General features: G+C 36.0%; 1 protein-coding gene across 1 annotated transcript in view; it reads left to right on the forward strand.

Annotated features, from left to right (window-relative positions):
* Positions 1-4,929: 4,929 nt before the first annotated feature.
* Positions 4,930-27,980, forward strand: part of cyc (basic helix-loop-helix ARNT-like protein cyc) — a 48,524-nt gene continuing 25,473 nt past the window's right edge. Inside the window, exons 1-2 of the mRNA XM_088240103.1 lie at positions 4,930-5,038; positions 21,678-22,088. Of these exons, the coding sequence (XP_088096229.1) occupies positions 4,983-5,038; positions 21,678-22,088 (467 nt within the window). The 5' untranslated portion in view covers positions 4,930-4,982. The remainder of the gene's footprint in view (positions 5,039-21,677; positions 22,089-27,980) is intronic.

Genomic DNA, 27,980 nt, shown 5'->3' on the forward strand with positions numbered 1-27,980 from the left:
GCTACCGGTAATTGATACAAAATATGTAACAAAAATATTTTAATTGCCTAAACGCAAAAACTCAAGGTTTGATCAAACCGGTAACTATAATAATATTTCCTATTAAGAGGAAACGCGGCATGACTTCTGACATTAGACAGTGGGTACACTATACCTATACATCCATATATGGCACGCACGGTAAACAAATATGATTAATAATTTTGAAAAACAGAAAAGGTACGCAGAAAATTTCATCTCAAAAAACAATGTATTCAGTTTTTGGGGTGCAGAATCCGCCGCCGAATGCCGCTCCGATTAACTACTAGTGGAGTATTGTTTTATAAACATGTACCAACATGAATATAATTAAATTAATCAGCAGTGTGGTAGTGTTCGAGGGGCGGTCTCACCGCGAGACACGCCCCTCCCCTCCTTCCCTGCCTACAATAATGCGCAGTGGTGAGCATTACCAGGCGCTCTCAACTGGGGGCCTACAGTGGCCTTGCCTCCTGCTTATTTCCAATTGCGGACACTGGTGCGATGGCGCGGCGGTGTTAGCCCTTAACTACAGTGCATGAGTCAAAATGACCCGTGCACATTGAATTTTTACAAACGATGCCGTCAAACTATAAGATATTAGTCACATATTTTTGGTATTCCCAGTTTATGTTGATACGTTAAACAGAGTAGATGTATCGCGACTATTTGTTTTATGATTTCTGTAACAATAATGTTTACGGTTTCATTTGACATATAAATAGTATTCACGTACAAAAGGAATCCTCAAAAAGTAGTTTTGTTTATTTGCATAATTTAAAAAAAGAAGTTCCTTTTATTTCTCGGACTAGCACCCCTCCCAAAAACCCCTACTCCTCCCTTATAAAAAAAAAAAAAAAAAAATGTATTACATTTTATTTTGAGTCTTGAAATAGGGCACACATAAACATATTTTATGTCTGCTCTGATAATAACAATGTATATAAATATATTTCATTTATAAATTATTTAAGACAGATTTTTTAACCTTCTGTTTGATTAAACGTTTTTTCCCATTTTTTTACCAACGAAGCGATACGCAACGGACGTGGGCAAGGAAAGCAGTTAATTAGGGGAGATAAAGGGGTTTGTGGAAGGAATACCAGTCCGAGAAATTTAAGATTTGCTCCATTTTCAGAACAAAAAAAATATTTGAAACAAATCATTTATGAAAAAAAATATGAGTATTCTTTTTTTGTTTACCATAAGGAATTTTCTTCGGTCTAGCCATGAAATACCGTGTATACAGATTTTGTGCGGTGATAATGGAAACTGATCAATGAAACTACATTTAAGCCACGAGGCTTGCTAAATGAAAAATAGTGATGATGAATATAATGACAGTGAATTTGAACCCGAATGTTTGTAAAACTCTTTTAAAAACATTCTGAAAATGCTAGAAATGGGCTGATATAAGTAATTTTTTACATGAATTTAATGCTAGATTATCAGTTTTTTGGTGTTTATATATTTTTTTAAGATAACGGTTTTATAGTTTAATCACTATATTTATTTCAGTATATGAGATAATTTAAAAAAATGACTAAATAATTCTGCATTAAATTAGCAATATGGTACGACTTTGCCAAAATTTTACGTTGTTTACAGTATTTTTAAATTTTCTTATTTTAAAAACCCCTTTCATAAAAAAATAATGTATTAAATGAGGAGGGATTTTTATTTATTTTTCTTCTGTACACATTCATTAAACTAAATTTAAAATAAGGGTTTAAATTGTCCCATACGTAGTGGAAACGTTATATTTTTGGACAATAGTAGTTAAGGAATCAAATTTAGCTAACGATAGCATACTTATGCTTTTTCTTTGTAATTAAGGTATTCATAAATAAATTTAATACCTTTAGTAATATACTTTTACGCATTGTACTATATAAAATTGTAAACTCTCTTTTTGACGTACCAATAATACTTGAATTGATTAATTTTAGAGTACCTGCTGTCAACACTAGGAGTACTTTATTATTTCATTGCTCCAGTACTTCTTCCAACCAACGAAACAATTCATTGATACCGAGACTGCATAGGTTAGGTAACATTTATGGAACGGCTGCAGACATTCTGTTGAATTCTTTATTATCTTATAAGTCCACAATATCAAGTTTATTTGTAGCTGCTCGTCAAACTATTATTGACAATTCAATCCCATAAATTAAAAAAATACTTACTTGTTTATTTTTATTACTTTGTACTTGTTTTTTATTTTTTACTATTATATCAAATAGCATTGTAGTATTGGCGAATACGCGTTTCATATATACATATTTTTATTTCTTCTTTTTTCGCGATAATATATGCTTGCTTGTTTATTAATTTAACTTTAATTTGTCTTTCTTGCTTACCGCAACACTTTATTTACTGTGTTTGCTTTAAAGAATTTATTTCATAAGCTTATATCTTTGCATTTTTTGTTTATATGCTCACTGTTTTTTCTTGCAAACCTTTGTTTTTATTATTGTTTTTTTTTTACTTCGTAAAACTTTTTATTATATCATTTCTAACTAATTTTACATATTTTTTCTGTATATTCTGTACTATTTAATGTGTAAGCATGTATTTATTTTTTTGTAAATGCCTTTTGGGCGTTAATGAACAAAATCAGTAAATAAATAAATAGTTTTTAGCTATTTGTGACAAACGTAGTGAATTATTTGAATGTAAAATTTTACGTTTTACCATATAATATATCCGGCAATACATATAAAGTATATTTCTAACGACTATTAAATCACTACTTCAAATAGCAATGACAGGCGCCAAGAAGCAGTTGGTTGAACGGCCAAATTGGAAACTGGCGTCATGGGTTTGATTCCCGCCATTTTTTTCAATTCGTCTGGGTGTTGTGGTGTATTATTCATAAATTTCGTTCTGATCCTTTCTTACCCACCTGCTGACATAATTTTTAAAATTGAGGCTTAGCAAGTTATTCATTTAAAAAAAGGAAAAAAGCCCAATGTAAAAAAACTTGAAAAATTATCGTTTCTTATAGTTCTGATCTCTCCATATACTTAACATATTGCTCATCAAATCTCTCAAATAGTTTCCTTAATAAAGTTATACACGTCTCCTCGCCGTGTGTATAGTTGAACTGTTGATAACTGGCTCTGCAACTGCTGTTAGCCGGCTATCTCGGATGAGATAGACTTCTCTTGGCTGGGTCAGCGGTGATATTCTCCAGAAAGGGCGGGCGGTGGGCGAAGTCGAAGTCGAAGAGGGCGCAATTCTAATAAAATATGCTTATTCTTGATTTATACACAACTTTATTTACAAAAAAAAAGAGGTTTTATCGATTCATTTGCACAGTGTCGCGGTCGAACAGGGTACGAGACAGTATACATAGGCCGCCGAAAGGGCGGGAAGGGGTCAGACTGCCCCGGATTAAATCGTAGCGCGCTCTCTCATTAGTGAGACATGTTTATACTTATTTCTACATTATGACTTTGAAGCTATATAACATATAAATTAAGTGTAAAAGCATCATCCCTATGTCTTAATTAACGCACAGATAACACGGGAAAAGATCCTACACATTGGTTAAAAAGGTGACACAAGTCTTAGTGGGATTTGGTGAGGTTTAGTACCTCACAATCTCATACATATTTGTGGCTATAGTCTCAATATTCTAACGTCTGCCCCGCAAGTGATATAATTAACCATCTCTATTAAAGGGGCAGCTCATAAAATTACAAAATCGAGACTCTTAGCCGATATAAACATAAAAAACTAACATTTAAATTATTTCATAAAACATTTGTACAGTTTATTCTCATGAGAGCAACACGTGTAGCCCTAGCGACAACTCACGAAGCTCTAGCCGCCGTCGGGGGTCTAATAATTTCTTGGCGCCCAATCGATCATTTTTCCCATGCAGCTATCATTTCCGTCTGTGAACCCGAGCAAATGCCGCTAAGACTAATGTTAATTTTTAAGAATCGGCGCAATACAAAAGTAATGAAAACGATATCCAGGAAGATGAAAAAGGGTAAGTAAATATTTTTTTTATGTTAACAGAAACAGTTTTAAATAGTTAAAAAAAAAAACAGTTTTAAATAGTTTTGTGGCTTGGGTGGGGTAAAACTAACGGGATAGTCTATTCTCCACTCCTCCGTGGATTGATTATTGATAAATAGTAGTAATAATCGAATGGTAAATGAATTCAATTACATTATTCGCCTTTATTATACCGACTGAACAAGAACAATGTTATGATAAAGGAATTTACAAAATTACTAAAAAAAAATTGAGTTATTATGAGTAACCAAAATCTTTTAATTTTCGGGGGCATTTTCAAGAATCTGTAACTGTAACTCTAAATTTGAAATCAAGATGAGGTAGAGTGAAGTTCAAACCTCGGACATTTGATCCGTAAGTCCGTTACTAGTCACGAGATCACAACCCGATTCAAAGAGTCTTTTTTTTCATTTTTCAAAAATATACTTATCTTTTCTATATAAATACCTCACCGGACACAACCCGTATCGAGGCATTCATTGACATTATTTATATTATGTTTCTAGTTATATAGTTACAAACATAAGTAGTGTGCAGGTGTTGAGCCGAGAAACAAACCACTATCGCGGGTTATTGTGCCTAATACACCGGCCGGCTCCCGATACTCTAACGAACACGCAAATACTTATACAAAAATATTATTATTGTTAATAATAAAATAAAATACACTGTGAATATAAAAGTAATTAAAACGACATCAACGCCGATAATATGTTTTGACAATAGTATGACAATCAACACTTTATCGGGCAATCGCATACAACAGGGCTCAGTAGCCCGAGGGCTAGAGGGAGAGAGACAGTTGAGCGCCCCTGGCAGCGGGAGGCCGCCTCGCGTGCGGCGTGCAGCTTGCACCGCCAGTCTCGCGCTGCACTCCGGCCGCGCACGACGCGCGTCTCGCCGCCCGCCGTCCCGCACTAGCTCGGCCGGGGGACATGACCTACCCGCCCTACGGGGGCGGGGGGCCCTCCGCGCCTCACGAAGTATGCGAGTAAGTTTACTTCTGTTTTATTAGTAAATCTCAAAATAATCAGTTAAGGTATCTGTTTGGACAGATTACGTTTATTTTCTTTAAAAATGTGATCGCTTGTACCTAAATAGTTCCCATTCACCGCTGTTTCGTAACTCATAAGTGGGAATGCTTTTTATCTCCTGGGGGCTATTTTCTTGCGGTTTTGCCGTTGAAATACATGGGTAAACAAAACTTATTGAAATAAAATTAGTGATTATTAAATATTTTATTTTAACCTAACTTACCTAGGTAACATATTATTTTATTCCACTTTTACCATTATTGAATTGCGATTAACTTGAAACTTCGCAATAATCAACAGATTTTAGCCCAATTTAGAGATTTAGTAAATTAAACATAAATATAGAGTCAATGTTATTTCTACGTTTTTGTAGACTCGAGATTTTGAACATTGAGGCCATTTCTCCGTAGGTGTAGTCTCCCCTCTCGAAGCTAATCGTCCACGCGACTTCTCTTAGCAGACGATGTTGCGCCGATTTGATATGATTTGTCCGGCCCGCGTGGAAGAGAGACCAGATCGCGGAGGCATGTTCTAAAAGAGGGCGTACGAGTGAGCGATAGAGTGCTTCAACTACGGACGTACCTATTAGTAAAGTCCCTAGAATATAAAATACAATTGTTAATACACCTCGCGACAATATAATATATCGATGCCTCGAGAAATCGTATTATTTACCCACTAATATTTTGTGCAGACATAAATTAATAGTATAATCACATTATTGCTTCATATAAGAGAATAAATCAAGTTTACAATAATATCATCCGATTAGAGGCAGCAGATAAACAAGTTTGTGCATACGAGTATAGCGGCGCTACAGTGCCGATTACTTCCTCGGTATTGGACCTGACCACCATAATACTGCATCCCGAACCTGCACACCGTCGGTAGTCGGAAGTGGGTAGTAGGTAGTCGGTATATCTACGCAGTACCGACACAAGTATAGTGACATTCGTCATCATATTGAAAGTAGTTTATCGTACCTACTTCACGACGTAAATCAAAATATTGCATTACCGTAATAACGTAAGTACACGATGCTAGTAAATGAAACGCAAATAATACGAAGTCGTTTATTATCATACTTGAACTTGAAAAGGTCTCTCTAGTTGTTTTCGTTATCAGTCACGGTGTAATTGCATATAATACTTACGGAAGATTATCATAACTTATTTTTATACAAATGACCTTAGAGCGCGTCACGTAATATATACTACCGCAAGATGGATGAAATCAACACATCGAAGGGTAACGGTCGGTGCAGACAATAATTATAAATAAATTGCGAAATGTGTTTCGGTATTTTATTGAAGATTGTCCTTTACAGAGATACCTAGGCTAGGTCTAGGTACATGTTCAAAGAAGCGATATGAATTTATAAAACAATGTAAACATCGTTAACAACTGAAAGGAAATGTAAACGAGTATGTAACTCGCATCAGCCATTCTTAAATGTCAATGCTTTCTATCGAGATGTGTTTGGTATTTTGTTGAATTTTTTTGGGATAATATAATTTAGAGTTCTTTTTTCTTACAAAACCTCGGTGCTGACGAGCTTTTATTTTGTGCAAATCTTGTGTTGTATTTGCGTGTAACATACCTATTCTTATACACACTGTCTGACCGACGCCTTGTAACAAATTTGAGTTATAAAATAGCATTTACGGACAGACAACCTTGTTTCGAGTTCGGGCACATTCACACATAATTTTTTTAACAGTCTCAAATTCGAGTTGAATAAATCGACATCTGCAGTACATTATACGGACGTTCGTTCCCGAGAAAGAGGAGTCCCGGGAACGAAGAATCGGTGTCCGCATTTGTTTTTACATTGCCAATATATTCAAATGGAATATAACTTCTCATTGTCCCGTTGGGTACATTAAAACTAATGCATTTTACGAATCAGAAACACCGAAAAAAATATTTCTACATTACAATTTGTTCGGGTAGAAATATAATACGAGTACCTACGAGTGAAAAGTTACCACTACTTTTGTAATTGTTTTTGTATTCGGGATTTATCTTGTCAAGTCATAAGTTCAGCAATATTTCGGGTGAATCCAAATTTTTATGAGTAATAGGAACTGACTCACGGGAAGTCAGCCGGGATGTTCATCTCCGCGCTCAGACCGATACATTTTTCACCTATTTTGAATTGCACACCTTAACATATTAAATAATGGAATAATTACGGATGGTCACACATAAGAAGTATAGTTAAAATGACATCAGCCAATGACAGATCATAAGCTCTTTTAATGCCTAGACTTGTACTTTTTCCTAGGCGATAAGATTTTCCGTCTCTCATCCGTTAAACGTACTGTTTAAAGAGGATTAAATATGGATTTATGTAGCGTTGCGCAATGTTTCACTCGCGTTCTACAAATTTATGCGGTGAAATGTACAAATTTATTTAAAAACATTTAAAACAGTTCCTAGTACACAAAGGTACGCTGAACGCTGAACCTCCGATCTCGATTGTTCGGCAGCAACATTTCCAAATTAACGCGGACAATAGAGACATTGGAACTGAAAAAATATTATTTTTGGATTTGAGCATAAAAAATAAGCCTAATAATTAGAGGAAAACGATGACGAGTAAATTCCACTAAAACGTTGAAAAAACCTTATAAATGTTATCGTTCGTGCATAATTTATTTATTGGTTATATTTTTAATTTAATTTATAACTGTGAATTTATAACGGTGAAGTAACACAACAAAAAGTGGCGAAGGCCTCGGTTTTCTCAGTGTTCATGTGCGGTGTGGAGTGCCGGACCCTGAGAGAATCTGAAGAGAAAAAAACCGAAGCTTTCGGATCGCCGCGTATTCTGCGGATAGCCGGACGTGCAAATATATCCATACTCCGGGAACTAGACATAAGAGAGAGACTTACAACATATTTCCAGGGGGGCTCGGATAGTTTGGAGAAAACTATCCTCCCGGGAATCGTCGAAGGGACGAGGTCGCGTGGACGTCAACCGACAAGATGGAGTGGCTCGGTCACTGAATAATCAGAATGATCACGGACTGATGGCCACAAGGAGACCGTCTACGGGTGAGCCATGCGCCATGCCAGAAGTCAGGCGGATCACCACCCTCGGACATGAGGCGCGATTGAATAGAGACATACAGTAACATCGAATCGAGAAAGTCCAAAAAATAAACGTTAAATGGCTCTAAGTTACCGATATAAAAATTGCAATAAATAATTTTCAACTATTGTGATATTATAATTCACTCTACGACCCCATGCGCCACCAGATAAAACCTAGTAGTTCAGTACGCAGAAAGCAATAATATACATTTTTAATAAACCGCTCCGCCTATCTCCACAGATCTGCTTCGGGAAATTCTCATTTTCGGTCTAAATTGTATAATTTTGTAGGCGCCTTCCATTATTTTTTTTATTCGATATTTTTCACGTTTTCCTATATAATAAGTTAGTTTAATCGACCGTATTTTATGTTTGCCCAAATGTTAATAGACAAGGCTAGATTTACTCCGCGGGGAGTTATGAAAATTTAAATTTATCACAAAAGAAAGGAAATATCATAGAATAGGCTCGGTAGCCCTATAAATGGCTAGACTTTCATATACCCTTCTCAAGAATGTTTTTCCTTTCTGTTGCTATTAATTTAAACGAGTTAGTTAAGCCTGTTTATCCAATATATGTAAAAAGTAGCGAGCTGCCAACTAGTGTCGTATCTATGGTAACGAGTTGCATAGAAATAAATATGCATCAACGATATACTCGTATGTATACTCTTTCTTACATGAATGATTGCACGACGCACGTGTATCGTGATTTGCCATCTCTTATTTTTTTCAATTTGTTAGGGAGACGTAGTATTTACTTTATCCTGAAATTAGCTAGAACAGGAATTATTTGTCAATTAAATATGTATTTATTGGTATACTACATTCATTAGTATATTTTACTCTACAATATTTTTATTTTTTATTTAAATGCGAAACGTTGTACCGATTGCCTAACTAAAGGCGCTTCATAATATTTTGGCCCATTACCATTGATGCTAAAGTTTGTAATGCCATCCTAATTAAGATTAACTTTTAGGGTATATGCTTGTGTAAATCTTATTTAAGACATACATTTGTATGTATTTAATTTTGAATTGTTACGCTTGGTGCATTTATTTAATAAAAAAATAAAGCCCGGTTATATCTTCATTTTTTAAATTTTAAAGACGTATTTGCGTTTTTATGATTTACCCTAATATTTCAAGTTAACATAAATTATTGTGTCCGTTATTTTCCATATTAAAAAATACGCTTTAAAAAGTAAAACAAAATGGGAAAGGTCGGTAAAGGTCGTCATTCGAAAGAAAGTTTTCTGCTCTACAAGATATTGCGCTTGCTAAACGTCACATATTATTTCATTACGAGCCTTCAAAATGGAATGTCAAGTAGAAAAAAGTAAGCATTTTAGACATCCCTCTGTTCGCGTTCAATCGAGGGAATAATGCTGCCGAAGCTGCTCGTGATATTTGCGCAGTGTACGGTGAAGATGCCATAAATAAAAGGAAAGTTCGTCGATAATTGTTGGATTTTAAAGACGGTAGGATGATTTATGATGGCAGTATTCAGTCGTGCGACTACAATTCACATGTTTAGCCAATCCTACTGTAGTCTGAAGGAGACCTTTAGGAATAATAATAATATATGTTCTAAGCGGTCCTCGGCTAAACTCGTCGCTTTGTCGCCCGGAACTCGGGCTGAAATTACCGTCTTTGAAACGCAAAAACCATCGAAGAGCTGTCCGTTTATTCGCAGCATCTTCAACGTACACTGCGCAAATATCGCGAGCAGCTTCGGCAGTTTTGTTCCCTCGATTAAACGCGAACAGAAGGAGGTGTCGAAAATGCTCACCTTGGTTTTGTTGACATTGAATTTCAAATAAAATAATATATTTAACGTTAAAAATCTTCAAAAGAAGAAAGTTTACTTTCCAACGTTCTATCATCTTTTCCATTTTGTTTTACTTTTGGTGCTCATTTTTATATTTGGAAAAAAAACGGACCCAACTTATGTTATACAAATAATTCACTATTAGAAATATTTTTATTTTTTTTAAGGATCAACCCGCTAAGCCTCTATTTTGAGGCTTATCAGCAGGTGGGATAGAGGGGATATGGAAGGAGGTAATGAAAAATACACCACAACACCCAGACCAATTAAGAAAAAAATATTTCTTGGATTTTTTTCTTGCAACTGGCGGGAATCGAACCCGCGACGCCAGTTTCACAGTTAGCCGTCTAACCAACTACGCCACGGCGCCTGACTATGGGAATCTAACTGAAATAAAATGGGGTTTGAACTTGGGATCTCTTATATTTCAGTCCGCTACCACGGGATGATAACCCGATTCATTTAAAAACATCACTTAGACTTTAAAATTATATTGGGTAATGAGTGTTAATAATTATTATTTTAATTATTTATTCCAAATAACTGACGTTTCCGAAGCTAGTTATAGTAAAATAAAGACGTGTGACATCAACAAAATGTTTTAGAATTAAAGTTGAGGTTATAGTGACACTTCCCTAGAGACCGGCGACACGAGTCTAGTGACTAGACCGCTCTAGGGATAGTGACACTTCTCTAGTGCTTCGACAGTGCTGTAGCAATAGTATCGCACGTATTACACGGAACAGAACAGACGTACAGAACACTCGCCGCAGGAGAGAATCAACGGATGCAATATAATATAATAATCCCTATATTATGTGGGTAGACATGTTAACTGAAAGCCTTGACTGGTCAAGTGCAGGTACCTACAGTCGAGTGCATACGCAATCTCCGTGTCACTATCGAGCTAGTAAAAATATTACGCAATCCAATCTGCACCTGGGGAGACCTTCAGCTGCTGCCCGTGTGTATATTGTGCAGTGTGAGATAATTACTCCCGCAGAGGCTACCAACTGGATCTACCTTTCCTACGCGCATATGTTTGTGTAGTCGGTACATAGTGTGCCTAATACACCTACTAATAATTGCGTCTACACACAACGATAAACAAACGGATGACTACGCACACTACTCCGACGTACTAAATAATAATATCACCGTACATAAACATTGTGTAGTTGCATTATGCAATTCTGAACTAGGAACTCGTGTAAATATTCTCATTGGCCTCTCCGTGCAGTGACTGGTGACCGTACGTTTAATACAACGTTCAATCGATAGTTTCCTCGTTTGTAAATTTTTTCACTAAACGATGAAGATACTTTTTTAAAACATAATTTCTCTCGCGATTGAAATGTCACTCCCTCGATTTAGGGAGATTGTTGGCGTCTGTTGGCGTCGTATACCCACCTAATGCGTTTATTATGAATCACCACAAAACGGGTTTACTAATTATATGGTATCTATATAGTGTTGTATGATTTGTTTGCTCCGCAATAGGCCAGGCTCAATCGCAGTGTTGAATTACAGCGCAGAATATTCAGGCTTGAGAAAAATCTTTTTTGGATTTGTTGTCATACCACCGGTATTCGAATCCGTAACCCTCGATGCGTGCTCAACGTTAGATAAGCTTCGGTAATATGTATTGAATATCGCATTTTTATTTGGTACTCTTTTAATAAATTTAATATTAATAAAACTAAGCGTTCAAAAGAATTAATGAAGTAAAATACCTATTTCATTTGCATTTTCTAAATTACACAGATTCTTTAAAATTTCGTAATCTGGATCCACCTCCACACAGAAGAGATATTTCCGACCAGAGTCTGTTTTATAAAATTGTAAGCCTCGGAACTAATATTATTCTACTCGCTTTCCGTGTCCCCTCCGAACCGACTAGAAACTAGACAGTCAGATATTTCGTATATTCCTAACATTAAAGCGAATCACTCGAAACGTTCATCCGTCCGACTCTCGTATTTGTAAAACATTTAGCTAGAATTTCACTAATGAAATTCTAGCTAATCTATATCAGACTAATTTATAAACTAATCTATATCAGTGTTTTTCAACCTTTTTCTTGACACGACCCCCCTAGTATCAACAAATATTTCGCGACCCCAACCCTTTTTTCCATGTATGTTAAAAATATATAATACTTACAAAAAATTTAGGCGTTTGCGTTATTTGCAATCTGATATAAACATATAATTAAGTATTAAGTACGTAAAACATATAATTTTAAATTGAATACGTGGCCAATTGATAACTAACAAACAAATACAAACATATTAGATGTATATAAATAAATAAAATATATCGTTAGGGTTAGACTCCCAGCGCCATCTGTTGATAACACTAGGAACTAGTGCAGGTTCCGGATGTTAGCAACAGATGGCGTTGGTAGTCCGAAAGATCCACCAGTTTCGAGACGTTTCTTTACGCTTCGAGATAATTCTCGCTAGAATGCGCTGGCCTATAAATACGGCGGTCGACCGCGGCCATGGCAGTTTGATGCTAGACAGCGAAGCAAGTGGAATCAGAAGCAATCCCGATAAGTGGAAACCATTCAGAAGTGTAAATTCGGTGTTATGTGGACTGTAAGGTGCCTTGATATACTGATTTGTGAGCGTAAGTCACGCGTGGTCATGTCTGCTATTTAATTGTTTGAAGAGCGCAAACCACTTGTTTTACGGTACGCATTTATTTGAGTTGTTATAATTGAAAATGGATAAATTCCTGAAAAGATCATCAGAACTATCAACGTCTAGCGGGAGTAGTGGAATAAAAAAAAAACGTCTTTATGACGACATTTATTTACAATTTGGGTTTACTGTGATGTAAACCGCAGTGCGTAATTTGCTTTGAAATTTTGTAAAGAGAAAGCATGAAGCCATCGAAGTTGGTACGCCACCTAAACACAAAACATCCTAATGAAAAAAATAAACCCGTGGAATTTTGAATTTTGAACGTTTGAACGTCAAAAAACTTCTTTAGGATAAATGTCCAACCTGAATGAGAAAGCGTTGCTCGCTAGTTATCGAGTAGCTTTTCGTGTGGCTAAAGCAGGGAAATCTCACACTATTGCCGAAAATTTGATTTTACCAGCGGCTTTAGATATAGCAGAGATTGTGTTTGGCAAGCAAGAGGTCGAAAAGCTAAAAAGTATACCTCTCCCTGACAATACCATTCAACGCAGGATAAGCAATATGGCGACTGATGTTCGTGAACAAGTCATATAAAAAATAATGAAAAGTTCTTTTGTATCCTTGCAATTTGACGAATCAACGGATATTGTGAGTTGTGCGCAATTTGTGGCTTTTGTGCGTTTTGAATTCAATGAAATAATAATGGAAGAAATACTATTTTGCAAGGCACTTCCCAAAAATACTACAGGTCAATGCTTGCATGACATGTTCCTTGAAGCTGCGCAAGATATGAATATCGATTGGGCACAAAAATGCATTGCTATTTGTAGTGACGGAGCAAAGGCCATGACTGGTGCGAAGAGTGGATTTATTGCTAGACTGAAAGAACAGATGCCAAACGCTTGTTGGATGCATTGCTTTCTCCATCGCCAAGCTCTTGCAGCCAAATCCTTACCGCAAAAATACAGCCAAGTTCTTAATATTATTATTTACATTGTAAATTCTATTAAAGGAAAAGCGTTGCAGACTCGATTGTTTCGAATCATTTGTGAAGATATGGGGACACTACACCGTAATTTGCTTTACCGTACAGAAGTTAGGTGGTTATCAAAAGGCAAAGTACTGACCAGAGTTATAGAACTTCGCGCTGAACTATTAGTATATTTACAGCAAGCCAAGTCACATTACTCTGAATTCATTTTTGACCCGGAATCCCTTTTAAAATTGGCTTTTCTTTTTGACTTATTTGAACATTTAAATAACTTGAATAAAAGTCTTCAAGGGCGTGATGAAAACGTCATTACAGCAAAAGACAAACTCCTTGGCTTTGTAAAAAAAATTGAATTGTGGTCATCATCATCATCATAAATCAAAACAAATTTGATTCATTTTCGTCCACACAGTCTTTCATTGAAGAAGTCGGAAGCGAGATCAACATCAACTCATATATATCTGGTATAAAAATGGTGTTACATAATTTGAAGAAAGAATTGTGCCATTACTTCTCACTGCAAGAGATATTGGATAACACTGGGCAAAGATAGATCTTAAATGCATTTTTAAATGCAGCTATAAACGAGGCAAATTTAGCAACTAAGCTCAAAGAGAATCTGCTGGAACTATCTGCCGATGGAATGTTACACTTGGAATTCAAGTCTGAAAATTTGGATACGTTTCGGTTAAAAAGAAAAACAGAATACCCGGAATTAACAACCGAGGCTTTGAAGTTTTTGATTCCATTTTCTACCTCGTACTTGTGCGAGTTGGCATTTTCATCAATGGCGCGAATAAAATGTAAACTAAGAAATCGCTTAAATTTGGAAAACGATTTAATACTTAATGTGGCAAAAACGGATCCACGATGGGAGAAATTAATTGAACAAACTCAAGCGCAACCTTCACATTAAAATGAACAAAGATAAGCAAGCACAGATGTAATCATTTTCTATTTAAACACATTTTTAATATTTATTTTCTTTGTAATAACATGTTTTGAGCTAGCATTTTTCTGACTTGTATGATTGATTATAGGGAAATTTTGTTGAATATAATAATTTTAACTCTCATCGACTTTTTATTTAAGTCTCACAAATTATATGTTGTATAAAAAACTGTAGTTTTCTCGACCTCTCGCGACCCCCCTACAGAGGCTCCGCGACCCCCCAGGGGGTCGCGACCCACAGATTGAAAAACAATGGTCCATATATACTTAACACTCGATATTATTTATATTTACACTTTACATACGTATACAATATAAATACATATTGCCTTAAGGTCTTCCCACCTACTGAAATCGTTCAGTTTGAGAAAATTTCAAGTGCATGGACACATTCTAAGGAATAATACTTTATCTTATAATTTTATACAAAATGAAAAACAAAAATTTATTTTTAAAAATAAAAATAACACTGCACTATGAAGAGAGGAGAGAAGATCGGAACTAAAGAAAAAGGAGAAAGGAACAACACAGTAGGTTCGGAAAATAAATAACAACGTTGATTCAGAAAATAACGGACACCGTACGTTTTATCTTGTTTTTTATTTTTCGTCAACAAATCGAATGCAATTTTACTCTCCTATTTTCTTTCATTCGTCGTCTACCACTCCCCGTCCCTTTCCTTATTTTCCCTTCCCACTATATCCTTGTTAAGCCTTTTTTTTCTTTGAATTTCTCTAAGTATAATATGAGCATTTTAACCTATACATCTGTTTGTATTCTAAATAGAACGTAAATAAAGAAACCAACCTTTTTTTTAAATTGAAAACTTGTTTTCAATATTAACATATTGGAAAATTGAAATATCGGATAGTTCCACTGGAAAAGAGTAACGAGCGGTCACTCGGTAGATGCACTCGCTGCTGAGCAGCGACGGAGCGGAATGTGCAGCGCGCCGATATGACGTAGCCGGTGCCGCGACGCCCGCCGCCCGCCCCACCTACACCCACCGACTGCCACCTTGACTCTGAGCTCCGGCGGGGAGCGAGGCCGCTGCCTGCTGCCTGCTGACTGCTGCCTGCTGACTGCTGACTGCTGACTGCTGACTGCTGACTGCTGACAGTGAGCCAGTAGTAAAGTCGACTGACGACGGACCGTCCGCGTCCTTCGGGTATATACGATACGAGTAGGTACTTACTAGGCGATTACAGCAGCTTTATCTGGGTTTTCTAACAATAAGTAGAAATATGTTCACAATACTAAAGCCAATGTGGAAGTTCAGTGGTTTTTATTTATTTTTTCTTTGAATTTTTTATAAATAAACCCTTACGGATTAAATAGGTACTAACATAGTTTAATCTTTTTTTCTCATCCGCATCTTCTCGGTTAGTTCTGACGATCGGTCTATTGACTTAACCTAAATCGAAAAAATTTCACAACTCTCTTACTATTGGTTGATTCGTATTAACTGGTGACGTCATTTAAAGAAGTTCGTTTTTATTAAATTATTTTTTCATACATTAAAAAAAACTTTGCCTTACAATTTAATGCCGTAATATTTACCAATATAATAACTAACAATAATAACTATTTTATTTATCCAATTCCCGTCTGGCTGAATTTCTTCTTTTCAAAAATCATATATTAATCAAGAATGACACAATTGTGTGTGTGCGACGTTTGAGGGTGAGTATGTGTATATGTATGCACGAAGAAAGATGAAGAAATAATAATAAAAAAATAGCTCATTAGCTTTCAAGTTTTGGAAAAAAAAGTGAAACAAAGAAAAATATAGCGAATAACTAATTATTATTTCTAATGACGCGCCTGCGCTTTTGACTCTCTCGGCAACTCTAAAAACGAGCGAGATGTTTTCTCAGCAATGAATTTTTTATGATTATATTATATTACAGGCATAGATGAAGGAATATTTTAAAAATTACTAATTTAAAAATAGCTCATTACTCAATTGTACAATCTTTATTACAATATGGTATTGTTGGATGGGGTGGTTTATTTGCCAATATTTTAAACCTTCTTAAAATAGTACAAAGATGAATAATTAAAGTAATTTCAAAGAAACCCTCAACATTCAAAATGAAAAGTCTATATTAATTATTTAAATTTCATACAGAAGACACCATTTATAAAATTAATTTCACTATGCAAATTTATAAAGAAGAAAAAATAAAAGAATTTGAGATGATTAAGTCACTAAGATACCAAAATAACATTAAAATCCCTTAATATCACACAAGTCGTGGTCAAAATAGCTTTGTCGTCAAAGGTGTCAAAAATTACAATAATCTCCCCAATGAACTAAAAACTATTAAAACTAATATATCTATAAATAAATTTAAAGAAACTTTTTGAACAAGTGTAAAAACTGCATTAAATTTTAATTAGTATGAATGTATTAGTATTTTAAGTTTTTGTTTTTTTTTCTCATGTACTCGTATATTCAAAATCAAATTAACTCTACTAAATAAACAACTATAAGCCACTCTCCAAGCACAAGAGTAAGTCACTTTTTTTGGAGAGTTACAGTTATAACTATTACTACATGTAAAAAGTAGATTTGAATAGAATTTTAAAAAAACACGTACCATTTATGAAATTTATTAATTTAAAAAAAATCTAAAATAAGTTTAATATACAGTAGAAAAGTTCTTTCAGCGTGTGGAAATGTTAATTTGTGTGCAGTTTCATAAAGTAATTTTTCCAGTTCAAAGCGTAATTTTAAAATTCCAAAGGGGATTTTCATTTCCATTGAAATAAATATCTGCGAATCATTTAATTCAATTACCGAATTCAAATTTATTAAACCGTTCTTCAAATACAAGGAACATGTTTGATTGGATATTATACGAGTAGGTACCGATGCGTGGCTCTAAATACATAGATAGGTGTTTTGCAACATTAGAAGTTCCCAGGATACTTCCGGTAGGTACCGGATGCAGCGTGATGTCGGAGGAGGGTGGTAACGGGGGGGGGGGTACTCGCGCGAAACTAGATTATTGCGAAAGAAATAATCACAAACTGAAATTGATCGGAGGACAATAATAAGAATACTCGGTGGGAATAATAGGCAATCATGACATTCGACACCTGTGGCCGGTACCTACCTGCCTACCTGCCTACACCCCCCGAGGGAAGAAATAACAAATCCTTAGCATATTTATGTTGGCTTATGATTTCTCGGAGGCAGCCACGCGGGCCAAAGTGAACCATCGTGGGTGTGGCTCCAAGATACCTATTGGACCTCTTTATCAGGGAAAATACGTGTGAAAGAAAATCTACTCTAAGGTCAGGATTTGATTGCATTCTCCCCCACACTTGCGGATCGTCCATAGTCCCGTCACAGTCAGTTTAGATGTCGACTGAAATCTCGCTTCTTTCATCACGCGTATATCACGCTCTCAATGTTTCAAATCAGAAACTTTAAAATGCAGTGTTAGGTTAGTAAAACAAAACTAGCACTCGATATACAGCATTGACCGAACCCAGAGAACTGATGAATAATTTCATTTATTATCGAAAACCAAGTTCACTAAGAAAATGTTCTCGACCCAGCTGTACCTGCCTAAACCTAATGCAATGTAAAAATAAATAATTGAATTATTTGACTAATAATCTCATTTTCCGTTATGTTTTCATGAGTATTTTTTCTTTTTACAATAAGCGTAGAATATAGCTATACCTACACACGCACAGAAACAAACCACCACATAATCGAAAATAGTCCTACAAAGGAGTAGTCTATGTAGGTACTACTACTGTTTATACTACTACTACTACCACTACCATTACGGGTACGGGTAGGGGTAGGCAGAGATAATGGATCGCCACACACGTCTATCCTGGCATGTATTCCTAGCTTCTTCCTCATTCATACATCTTGTCATACATGCCCTTCGGTTCTGTCTGCTTTTGACATGACCAGACTTAAGATTTTGGTTTATCTGATAATGCCACGTCTTCGTCGATCGTCCTCGTCTCACGTTACCGTTCATTTTTGCCATATATACTTGTTTTATCATTCTTTCGTCGTCCATTCGTTCCACGTGACCAAACCATCTCAGAGACCCTTTCTTAATCTTATCAATTATTTCATCATTCGTAACCCAGTCATATATTGATTTCCCACACATTCGTCTAGGATATCGCATTTAAACCGCGTTCACTCGGCTTTCATCCTTCCTCCGCCAGTCTCATGTTTCACTTCCATACATAAGTGTCGGGACTAAAACTCCGTTGTGCACCGCCAGTTTCGCTTCGATTGACACATTTTTATTAGCGATTACTGTGCTTAGTGCGCCGTTCATGTTGTTGCCCGCATTCACTCTCCTTTCAACATCTTTGTCTACTCTTGCCTATGATTTGTATACATTAAAAAACAATCATTAAAGGCTACTGAAAGAATACGATAGGTATTAAAAATAAGTGTTAAGATTAAACGTCACTTATAAAAATGAGAAAAGCATAAATGCTGTAGGCTGTAGGTACATTAAAAAAAACATTTATTTAACATAACTTTTTTATCCATAATTTAAAAAATAAATCAAATTTAAACTAATTCAAATAATTCATTCATCAAAATATTTTTATTTATTTTTCTTCGGCCTCGTGCTGTAGTTTTCAGCGCATTTGTCTACGATGCGAGAGGTCTCGGGTTCGAATCCCGACATGGTTGACGTGAAATATTTATTTTAAAAGGCGTTTTTACATTGAGGGGAGACCCTTAAGCCCACCATCCACCCGCAGCTGTTATAGAGTCCTGAGGGACTCTTTGTCAGCTGCGCATAGAGGAAAGTTATTATAAATATTCCTAAGGAATACAAACTCTATGCAGATTAAGGAGGGGGGAGGAGGATGTATGGACAGAGGCCAACACGTCGTCTCCACCCCTCAGGATCCCCTCAATGCCTCTGTTTTTTTTATTCAAAAAAATATGTTAACAAATAATTTGCATAAATAAACGTATCCAAATATACAAAAACATTTTCTTAAAACTATAGTAACATAACAAACATAACTTACACAAAACATAAGTAAAAACACGGATATTTACATTAAGAGAACGACGTTGGATAAAGAAGGACTCCCTGGGTGGTCAGAGGCAGAGGATCCGAATACCACCCCCGTAAGGGGAGGACAAAACAAAATAATGTGTGCGTTCCGCTCGGAAGGAAGCACAGACCCAACTGAATGAGCATCCTACAGGAACAGTTGCCTGTCCCACCATATTTTACCCACCTAGGCGTCCGCGCATCTGAGGAGCTCCCAACGCGATACCCAAGTCCGGACAAACTGACGGAAGAGTGCAAAATTCGTACTGTTGGCCATTAGATCCACATTCCACGCTGGTCGCATGACCCCTGTCAGACCATTCAGCATCTCATCTCTGGCGTCATCGTTTTTTACACTAGGATATTTCATAGTCCCTGGACTGACACCTAAAGCGTAAAACTGACCATCTTACCTTAATGTCACAACAATTATCAAGATGCGCCGCGATTGGTTTACCAATGTTGTGTCCTATACACCATAAGGTGCGGAAAGGGAATGACGATGATGATGATCATCATATCTTCCGGTGCTATGAAAATAAGCTCGTAACCAACATATCTCTTTGTTTATATTATTTTGCAATATTCATGTCGTTTACTCGCATACAAATACAAAAAACGCTCCATTTTGTGGTTGTACCATAATTTTATAAGGGTGATTTTTATATTTATTTATTTATTTATTAGTGTGTACACGGCACAAATGCCTTTTATAAACACAAACTTCGCTGGTCTGTCTTCAAAACTTATCTTCATTATGTCATTTAATCATTGTTGACTGTATGTTTCTGTAAAATAAAGTAAATAAAATAATGAAAACTAACATATTGTTTTATTATTACTTATAGAGTTACAGAGTTCCAAGTAGTGTAATAATAATAATACATGTACTTGTGATAGAGGGCCAGATCGACAGCCTAAGAAAGATCCTATCCGTGATGAAAGAGCTATCATGCCGGCATAATTAGAAATGTGGTAGACGAGTAGGCTCCGATTTCTGACATTCCTCCCTCTTATCCGATCCCACATGCGACACTTTATACCCATTTTTAATGCGACAAATAAGCGCACATTTTCCTACCTTAACACTATTGACTTAATCTCGATACTTATTTTATTTATTTATTTATTTATTAGTTTATACATACAATGTTACAAAATGGCACAAAAAACACTCTGGCAAAATTCTGCTAGTACTAGGAGTAGGCTCAGTATATGAAGGGTCGGCAAGCCAGAAATATTAATACGCCTAATGTTGCAATCGGTTCCTATATGGGCAAATGCCTGTTCTAAGAAACCGATTTGTTGCGGCAAATATGGTTTACGAATATTTTTCCTATAAATAAAAAAAACTATATTGAAGAAATAAAAAAAAAACCGTTATAGCCCAAAAGAGAAGAAAAGAAAAAAAATTTAGTTTACATTAAATGTAAAAATACAATTAAATACACAAATATAAAGCATACATACTTCGTACATACATATACACATACATACATATATACACACATATACATACATATACATATATATACACACATTCATACACGATATATATGCACATGCGAAAATACAATAAATTTATATATGATTCAGTGGGATAGCATAATATTTAGATTACTATCTTCAATAAATTCTCCGATTCCTTACTTCCAATGTCTGTCAACCAAATTTTTAAATTTCTTTTCAAAACTGATGGTTTATCAGATTTCCAAAAAGACGGTATCAGGTTGTATAGTTTAGGTCCGTTATATAGAAATGATTTTTGGAATACCGCTGTACGTGCTATTGGAATCACCAAATCGTTTCTTACTGTACTCCTGGTTAAGTGCGCATGACTCACAATCACCTGAGTGCTCCTATTTTTTATACCGCTCATCCGTTTATTGAATACGACGTTACTCGTATATTTGTAGAATTTCTTAAACGTATTAAGAGGGTTGTGTTTTTGTTTACAAACGCTATCGAGAGAGTTCCGATTTTATATAAAGTTTACCGTATTTTCGCAGTTCGCTGTACCTGGGCCTGCGAACCCGGCCCTGCCACCTATCCGGACGATGCGCTGACCTGACCGGACAGTGCGCCGACCTGAGCGGACAGTGCGCCGACCTAGTCGGGCCGTGTCCCGAGCTGGCCGGCCCCTGCGCCGAGCTGGTGGACCCGTGCGCCGAGCTGACCGGCCCGTGTCCCGAGCTGGTCGGCCCGTGCGCGGAACTGACCGGCCCGTGCGCTGACCTGACCGGCCCGCGCGCGGAACTGACCGGCCCGTGCGCCGACATGACCGGCGCGTGCGCTGAACTGACTGGCCCGTGTCCCGTTCCGGTGGCGGTTGCCGGTCCTTCCGGAGTATCTTCCTACACATGCGCTATGGACACTCAGCTGACGGAACTTCCAACCAGGAAACGGAAATTGTCCTTCCAGTAAGAATCGTTCAAATTTAGTTCGAACAGATAAAAATTACGTTTTTCAAAATTAAGGCTTTAGTCGGGTAAAACGCACTAAAAATTAGTAATCATACGATTTTGCCATTTACAACTAAGGTTTTTTTGAAAACCGCGCGATAATAAAATAAAAAAAACTGAAACTAGATAAAAACACTATTTTTTAAAGGTACTTTTTTTAAAAAATAAACTTAATATAAGTATTGAACTAAAATAAGTTTGAAGGATTTAAAGATTATAGATTGAAAATTAAAGTGGCCGAAGCAAAATTTGCATTTTTGGTTTTTGAAAAGAAATACAAGCATTCTAAATCATATTAATTTTTGGTGACATTTTCCTTTATATTTACGTAAAATTATGTCTTCGGTAATACTTTTTTTTTAAAGTTGTTGAAATATTTTAGTTGGAAACTTTTTTTGTTGAATTTTTTCTTTTTTTTTAAAGAAGATAATTCTGGTTGTAATATTCAATTTCTAACAATATCTTATTCAGGTTTTTATTACCTTCATACCGGTAAGGGCTGGTACTCAAATTTACTGTGACATTTCACCTTCACTATGACGGTATGGTTGAATATAAATTCTCCCGAGCGGTTACGAAGATAAACTACCGACCCTCTATCGTCAAGTTTTGGGTGGGTGCATCGATATGCACCGAGGAGACGCGTACGCTACGGTACACAAATCTACGCATTAAAGTGGCATACCTTCATTATGACGTCATAGTTGAAGCTAAATACTCCCGAGCGATCAGAGTGGTAAACTACCAACCTTTTATCTTCAAGTTTTAAGGAAGGTACATAGCTAGCCTATCTACTCATTAAAAGTGACAAGAACTGTGTTTCACTCGGCAATTTTTTGAACTTGAAACTTTGTCACTTTCTTCTCAAAAACCTATTTAAAATACGAATAAGGAATAAGTTAAATTTGAAGTCAAAATCAAAAGCAGAGTTAATGTGGCTAGATGCTGTTATATTTATTTATTTATTCGATTCGTTCATTTATTTATTGATTGATTTATTTTTTATTTATTTCATCTATTTAATTTTTATCGTTTTATTTATTTATTATATAAACGACCTAAGCCAATTACAACAGATACATAAAAAAACATATGTACAGGAAACTGAACAAAAAGAAAAGAAAACTATGTAGCAAAGACAAACAAGGGCAATAAAATAATGGTATTTTATTTTATTTTTCGTTTTATTTATTTCGAATACAAACAGGTGTGCAAGTAAATGAATATAAATAAAAACTATAAAATAATGTATATGTAGTAGTAGGGCCTGCTATCCAATAATATGTATTCACTAAATTGTACTACAATAAAGCGACGACGCACACATGCGAAATTTCAAGAAATCATGGCCAAAACCTGTTCGCATGAAAATTTTTTTGAAAACAGTATAGGAATTTAAACAATAATAAATTTTAATCAAATTTATTGAAAAAAATAAGCATGCGTAATACATGTATATTTCATATTGCTCGTAGGCATGTTAAATAAATTCAGTTCCTTGGGATATTCTCCCGCAACACCACTTAGTTTTTAGATTTTTCTTGAAATTCCGGTGATGTTGGGATGTAAAGAAACCAAAAGGTTAGGAAGATATCTTTCATATTTTGAATCCGGGAAAATTTTCTGGAAAAGCGTTCTCTAAATGCTTTTATATCTTTATTTTTCGATTCTTGAGCTTCCTTCTAGAGTAAACCTAATGAGAATATGGAATTTTGTATAATTTCATGTCCATGAACTAAAATATTATGCACTGTCGTAGGCATACTATGCCATGGATAGTATTTTATAAATGAGACCGCTATCTTTAGCAATAAATCTGAAATCTATCTTCATTGATTGAAAATGTACTCGCAAGAGCCAACAGTATGATTTAAAATCTATAAATAAGATTTTTATTTCATCCTGTTATTTCTGCAGAGATTTCATAGTCATGGAAAAACCTCCTCGCGGTATTTTCGTCGTTGGAGCTTCCAAAACCAGGTTTCGGTTTGGCCACCAAAAGACCCATTCTTCTCCGGAACATCTCTTGTATGGTCTTTTTTGTGTTCCTACTGTTATTTTTTCGTCAAAACCCCGTGTTTGCCATTTACTGTTAATTTATAACAAATGTGAATTAAAAATTCAAATAATCGTATCCACGCATGTAGAGGAGATATTCCAAAGTCTAAATACTTTTTTTGTTTATCCACAGATATATATTATTAAATTTTGTAGCCCGCAAAAATAGCAGCGTTGATTGGACGATGTACCCATTAATGCATTTATTGTTTTTCTGTCGACCATAATTAATATTTAAGTATTTTTTACGAATATTCAATTACCATCTCACTCTATCACAGTGGGTCTCAACGTTTGAATTTGGTCATTTACATTATTAACTTCTCTTTTAGTAAATTGTGTAGTCTCCTTGGCGAATACAAGTTTAAGTGGTCTACAGTGTATCGGAGAAGATGCTGTAGGATTTCTCCAAATGATAACATTGTCACTATTTGTATTGGAACAACACAAATTCTGATGTATCTGTATTTGAACGTTTGAAATTCTTTAGTTTTTCAGTGTTGTGTCCTTTTGCTACTATCCATAAAGTATTTTCACCGGTCTCCCACCAACATTTGGATTCATATTTTCCATTGTGATGATAAGAAAAGATATATTTGCCGCCAGCCATTCTCTTTATTTCTTTATAAAGCGTTCATTTGTCTTTTTTAGTAAATCCATTTAGATTTGAACTGATATACAAACTTTGATAGCTGATTTTTTTATTTTACAGAAATGTCTTTCGTGCATCGCGCGTTTTTCACTTTTTCAACTAAGTTTTTGAACATGTTTTTTTTCTTCTCTCGGTAGTATTCCAATAATGTCTGCCATGATATATAAATGTACTCAGTAGTTGAACCTGTCAAAATAAATAAATAAAAATTAAACTTTTTTTTTTAGTCCAGTAGTTACAGATTGAAAAAAAATTGTATGAAGGGGGCAAAAATGGGCACCTAAAATTGACTTAAACACATAGTCAATACTTGTGTCTTTCTTATGAGATAAAAACTTGAGGTTGATATTGGTTGATTTGGTACTTTAAGGCTTGACGCGATTGAATTATACATACATTTTATTAATATAAGGGCTTACGACTGTGATTACAGCCTTTAAATAAGGCCAAAATAAAAACACGCAACTCTTATTTTAGAAAAAATAATTAGTTACATACCTCCATCTTCAGAATCCTTTGCAAAAACGACCAAAATTTGTCAAAAAAACAATAAAGTTACTATTTCAGTAATAATATTTCACAGTTCACAAATTTACAAACACAGCCGTCTACCGGAAAGTCGAACTGACGCAACTCTCTTAGTTTGTGTGTAAGGGGAATGGCACACGAGTCACTCGTGGGTAGGTATATTGTCATTTCTCAAAAATATTCACCACCTGCTTCCAGGTAATTTGGAATCTAAGGTTTCGGCCAGCTTTTCGGGCATTTTCGCCTTAGTGCGACGGTTTAAACTATATAAAGAATAAACATACTCTTTATTAAAATGAATGATAGCCCAGTTCGTGGACGATACCGCCCTAATGTCTACCTCTCATAGCGCCAATATGGTGGCCAAGAGAGTACAAAACCAGTGCCTTGCCCTGGAAAAATGGTGCAAGGTAATCGCTAATGCGAATGCGAATCACAATAAACCCCAGCAAGAGTGCTACCACACTCTTTACTCGCAGAAGACTAGCAACTCTCCCGCCAAACGTAACTATTTTTGGTAATAAACATACTCTTTATTAAAATGAATGATAGCCCAGTTCGTGGACGATACCGCCCTAATGTCTACCTCTCATAGCGCCAATATGGTGGCCAAGAGAATACAAAACCAGTGCCTTGCCCTGGAAAAATGGTGCAAGGTAATCGCTAATGCTAATGCGAATCACAATAAACCCCAGCAAGAGTGCTACCACACTCTTTACTCGCAGAAGACTAGCAACTCTCCCGCCAAACGTAACTATTTTTGGTAAGAACATCCCATGGACAGATTCAATCAAATATCTAGGTGTCACCTTGGATTCTAAACTCGGGTGGAAAAAGCATATCGATGCTGTAATAAATTCAGCCTCCGGGGTACTATCAGCTCTCTATCTCTCTCTCTCGATTCAAACCTTTCAAAACTAAAGGCCCTAATTCGGACACGCATTACTTAACTACACACAGAGTATGGCGTACCCCCCGTAAATCAGTCCATAGTCGCGTTGTCAGAACGCTTTTATAGCGGACTAGCCGCACACCCTGACCCTACAATAAACTCACTTTCCGACTACGATGTCCTCCTTTTACAATAAAATCTGCATTTTATATTTTACATTTTTAAAACCCATCCCCTTCGGTAGTTTTACTACTCAATAAATTCAATCAAAGTTAATTCAGCCAGATGAAGGAGCAGGGGTCTCCCTAGACCCGGTACTCCACAAGCAAGAAGCAAGAAGCTCTCGAATGGTTATTAAAGAAACCACCAGATAGATGGGTTATTCCAAAAATATTATCAGATTGTCGTTCAGGCGTTCAAGCTATAAAAGATACTCGGTCGGTAAATCCATTCATTGTAGATATTCAGAGTAAAATTAAGCATCTAAAAATAAGAGGGATGAACATTCAAATATGCTGGATAAGAGAACATGCTGGTATCGTAGGAAATAAGAGAGCGGATGAACGAGCAAGAGCCGCAACTTGTAAAAGAACGGCACCTTTCTTCTCAGAATTTTCCCTTAGCTTTGCTAAACGCTGTATAAAACAAAATACGCAGCAGCGTTGGGAGTATAATTGCCGCGCTTCTTCTACATGTATTATCACTAAAATGTTTTTCCCAACGCTGGCTGATGCAGCAAACTTCCGTCATCATCACCAAAGTACTTTCGAAACGACCCAAATTTTTACCGGACACGGAGCTATGAGAAGTTATCTATATAGGTTTAAATTAAGGAATGATGACTATTGTCCATGCGATGATATTTCTTCACAGAATATAGAACATCTCTTATTTCAGTGCCCATTTTTCAGTTTCCAACGCCATAATCTTGAAGCAGAATGCAGGAAAGATGGAATATCCTTAACAGATATCCACACTGTAGTTAAAAGTAGTTATCACGCGCCATTGTTCTTGAACTTTGCAACAATGGTGATTGGACTCATAAAGGTAATAAACCAAAATCAGTGATCGAACATCCCATTTCCAAGACAAACAAAAACTTTTTTTTCCGAGTACCTTAGCCTTGTACATGACACGTAAGGCTACTAAATACAGGGGTCCAAATATATATATATATAAAAAAAAAACTCCACAAGCAATTAGATATTAGATTAGATTAAATTAAAATGAAAGAAATGTTCGCATGTTCGCATGTTCGCATGCAACTCAATTTTCTTGGCTTGTGTAGCATATCTGAGAGAGTTAAGAGTAGTATCGTATGTCAAATCCGTTGGTGCAATGTATGCAACCATAACAGTTCGACTATTACCGCCAAGAGAGTCTTTCAAAATCCTAGTCAGTTTTGATCCACGATACGGTACGTATTTAGATCCGTTCGCCAGACTATTCAAACAATTTCCCAGAGCTAAAACACTTTTGTTGATTAATTTCGCTTCGTGGAATCTGAGTCCGGTGCAACGGGTGGACGAAACTCTTTCACAGCCAGCCAAGTCCGTCAAAGATAACTTTGCGAGGTTTTCTCGGTTGACGTTAAAGTTCTTCATCCTGACGTAAATTTGGCAGACGGCGTGACTCCTTGAACTCATTTCATTCGCTGAAGTTGGGTATTGGCTTCGATTGATATTTCCCTTATTGATGAGATCTCGCAACTCTTTGGCTG

The sequence above is a fragment of the Micrasema longulum genome, unplaced genomic scaffold (assembly GCF_059751315.1).
Source record: "Micrasema longulum isolate JH-2025_06_02 unplaced genomic scaffold, ASM5975131v1 h1tg002344l, whole genome shotgun sequence".
Lineage (NCBI taxonomy): Eukaryota > Metazoa > Arthropoda > Insecta > Trichoptera > Brachycentridae > Micrasema > Micrasema longulum.